The sequence below is a fragment of the Abrus precatorius genome, unplaced genomic scaffold, assembly GCF_003935025.1.
Source record: "Abrus precatorius isolate BTA unplaced genomic scaffold, Abrus_2018 Scaffold11, whole genome shotgun sequence".
Classification (NCBI taxonomy): Eukaryota; Viridiplantae; Streptophyta; class Magnoliopsida; order Fabales; family Fabaceae; genus Abrus; species Abrus precatorius.
This window is the reverse complement of record NW_020874303.1, coordinates 15824429-15828125: the sequence shown is the minus strand read 5'-3', so window position 1 is coordinate 15828125 and position 3697 is coordinate 15824429. Positions and strand designations below refer to the sequence as shown.

General features: G+C 44.8%; 1 protein-coding gene across 1 annotated transcript; it reads right to left on the bottom strand.

The window, feature by feature from the left end:
• Nucleotides 1-386: 386 nt before the first annotated feature.
• Nucleotides 387-2035, bottom strand: LOC113855679. Its single transcript, XM_027487309.1, has 3 exons — nucleotides 1832-2035; nucleotides 858-1580; nucleotides 387-755 (listed from the first exon to the last, which is right to left on the bottom strand). The coding sequence occupies exons 1-3, from the start codon at nucleotides 2033-2035 to the stop codon at nucleotides 387-389; spliced, it is 1296 nt and encodes a 431-aa protein (XP_027343110.1).
• Nucleotides 2036-3697: the final 1662 nt, after the last annotated feature.

Below are 3697 nucleotides of genomic sequence, written 5' to 3'. Positions count from 1 at the left end.
CTGAGTCTTTGAATAAATTAGGATGTCATCAATTAACACCACCACAAACTTATCCAAAAACTCGTGGAAGATCTTGTTCATGTAGTCCATGAACACCATAGGCACATTGGTCACCAAATACTCATAGTGACCATACCGCGTCCTGAACGTCGTCTTAGGTACATCTGCATCCTTCACTCGAATTTGATGGTACCCCGACCTCAGGTCAATCTTTGAGAACATTGTTGCTCCTCTTAATTGGTCCATTAAATCGTCGATCCTTGGAAGTGGATACTTGTTCTTGACTGTCACCTTATTCAACTGCCGGTAATCCACACACATCCTCATGCTTCCATCCTTCTTCTTAACCAAGAGCACTGGTGCTCCCCACGGTGACACACTCGGTCTCACAAACGTTTCTGCAATAGGTCTTCTACTTGCTTCTTGACCTCTGCCAACTCCACTGGTGACATCCTATAAGGTGCCACAAAAATTGGGCTTGTCCTAGGAATGAGGTCAATAGCAAACTCTATTTCCCTCTCAGGCGGTAGCTCAAAAACATCTTTGGGGAAAACCTCCAAGAAATCTCTCACCATCGGAATATACTCCAACTCCACCACACTTTCGACTTCCATTAAGAACATAACCATGAAAGTCTTGGCGTTCACCGTGTTTTCCCACGCTCCCTGGCTCATAAGCCTTGGAACCTCTGCCATAGTCGCACCGAAGATCAAAGTCTTCTCCCTATAGTCCAACAACACATGGTTGGCAGCAAGCTAATCCATTCTCAGAATAACATCCAGTTGAGAAAGAGGTAAACAAATCAAGTCCACCTCAAACTCCCTACCATGTACCATCATTACACACCCCAGACACACCCATGACATCACAATTGGCTTACCCGTAGAGGTAGTCACCACAACATTACAAGGCAGTTCAGTCACATACAAGCCCAGACTCTTCATACAGTCCACAGATATAAAAGAGTGCGTAGCACCCCACTTAAACAGCATATCAAGCAATCGACCCTTAATAATGCATTTACCTTGGATCAGCTCCTTTGACTGTGAAGCCTCTACCCCACTCATAGCAAAGACTCTACCAGGAATGCTCGGCTTCTGCCCTGTACTTCCTCTTGATTCCGGCCTCTGGGATGCACTTGCTCTACCGCTTCTCTTGGCGGGCCAACACTCATTCGCAACGTGCCCCAACTTCCCACTGTTGCTACAAGTTATCCTCGGTTGTGGGCAGTCCTTCACCATGTGTGGCCCTCCACACCTAAAGCACTTAAGTGGTCCTCGGAAAGAACTTGATCCTGAACCACTCCCACTGCTCTTCTCCTGAGATGAACTCCCTCGAGACTGAGAGCTATTTGAACCCGAATACGATCCCCTTGAGAACCTATGGGGTCTTCTATCTTGCCTCACTGGACTAGTTCCCCTAGTGTCCACTGTCTTCCCCCTTGAGTTGGCTTCAAATATTCTGCTCTTGCTCACCAGAGTGGGTAAGTCCGTCAGTTGAAACACACTGACTGCAGCCCGGATGTCTGGCCTCAATCCATGCTCAAACTGAGCACACAAATCTTCCTCTCCATCACCATGCTGATAATGAGGCCAGTACTTTATCAGCTCTTGGAATTAGCTGCATATTCTCCTACAGTCATATTTCCTTGCTTCAGCTCAAGGAACTCCCTAGCTTTCTGCTTCCTTAGGTCTTGGGGAAAATAGTTCCCTAGGAAGATGGTCTTGAATGCTTCCCACTAGATGTAGCCATCTTCCTGTGGCAGGGTCTGATCGGCAAACCTTCACCAGTCCTCAGCCTCCCCACACAGCAAGTAGGTGGCATAGGCAACCTTGTTCTCTTCTCGGCACCCCATTGCATAGAAGATCTTCTCCACATCAGCCACCCACCTTTGGGCCCCTTCGGGGTTGAATCTACCCTCAAACTTTGGAGGATTATGCCTAGTGAAGGCAGATAACCCTCTATTCAGCTGGCTCTTCGCCTTGATTGTGCACCATGGCTTCCAGAATCTGAGCCATGCGTTCCATGAGGTCATTGGTGCCTCTAGCTCCTCTACCTCTACCTCTACCTCTACCAGACATATTCAATCTAGCTACACATTTAACAATCATAGTCCAGCACGTCAAATCAATAATACATTTATAATTCAGGCAAACAAAACAATCAACACTTATATTGGATGCTTCAGCCCAATACCCCAGTCCGGTTTGGATGAACTGCTCTGATACCAAATTGTAACACCTTAAATTTAATTTTAATTAAATAACAATTTTGCAAATCGGATAACCAATTTTTTCATAAAATATTTCGAAAAAAGTGAAGGGTTACAAATTAATATCAAATAACTGCTACAGGACTAGTTCAATTACAACAATTTCAAAATAAAATCTAAGTCCTATAGCAGTCCATCTGTTCCTTCACTGAGTCCGGTGCTGATCGTCTTGATTACCTGAAAAATGAATGTACGAGTGAGTACTCTACACTACCCAAAAACACACAATCAATGTAGAGTCTCACCGTCAGAACATTTCTAACACATTAAACAAACGCAATCACAAGCAACATTTCACATTCATAAGTACAATTCATAAACCCATGCATATGCACGCCAGCCACACTCACTGTGACACTGTGATCATAGATTTATACCATAAATGGTCACCGGTTACCCCCGCCTCACGAATACCACGTGGGCAGTCACGGGTCACTCAACAAGGATAGTGGTCAGAGGTCTAGTCAGGAAGAGAGTGTGTGGCCTGTGGTGCACCCGTTCCGCAGTCGGTGTCACCACCACTCTTTCCTCTCCAAGGTATTCCTACTGTCCTCATCTTCTACACTCCTAGTGTATCGCTGAACCATTCACAACATATCACAATGGCGCTAATACGCCCATTCACACATATATTCCATTCACGCATGCAATGATCATGCTTACACACGGCACACGACCTATATTCAATTCACAGCACACGGCACGCAGCCTACAATTCTCGTTCATATTACACGGCCCATGGGCTCACATTTTCACAATATTCATTCAAATATACGGCACAAGTGCCCATACTCATTCTATCACACAACATTTACATATAATCCAAATTCATCAATTTCAAATCAACACACATAATATTCCCATACCACGGCACATGGCCCACATTACATTTCTCAGCAATTTCTTACCCACTAACTCAGTCACAACACAATATTCAGCAGAATATCAACAATTCATGCACAAAAGAGTAGAATAGAGTCCCCCTTACCTTGGATTGAAGACCCACACGCTAAATCCACCAAAAAATACTCTCCCGCACGGATTGCGGCCTAAACACATGGAAGAATTCCATGAGAACCCAAGGAAACCACAAAAACAGAGAAAGGGGATGAAAAACCAAAACCCTAACCATTAAAACTCACCTCTAAGCGTTCCCCACATGGATTTAACCTTCAATCAATCTCCCGAATGATTTTGGAGGCAATTTAATTGATGGAAAAGGGTTTGGGAATGAGAGAATCCAAGAAATTTTGAAGGGAGAGGGAGAAATAACCCTCCCTGAACCCTAATTTCCCTTAAATCCTTTTCTGGTCACGACACTCTCGCTACAGCAAGATATTCTCGCTGCAACGACACGCCCTCACGCTACGGCAAAAATATCAGACGAAACTGCACCATGGTTTCTGCAGAATCTCGCTACAGCGA

What these genes read in the sequence shown, in the direction of transcription:
- LOC113855679 (XM_027487309.1), bottom strand. Translation starts at nt 2,035, where the DNA reads ATGACCTCATGGAACGCATGGCTCAGATTCTGGAAGCCATGGTGCACA. An exon ending in GGTGCCGAGAAGAGAACAAG is followed by an intron (nt 1,581 to 1,831) that starts GTTGCCTATGCC and finishes CCTCATTATCAG; the next exon opens with CATGGTGATGGAGAGGAAGA. An exon ending in AGCCAATTGTGATGTCATGG is followed by an intron (nt 756 to 857) that starts GTGTGTCTGGGG and finishes AGAATGGATTAG; the next exon opens with CTTGCTGCCAACCATGTGTT.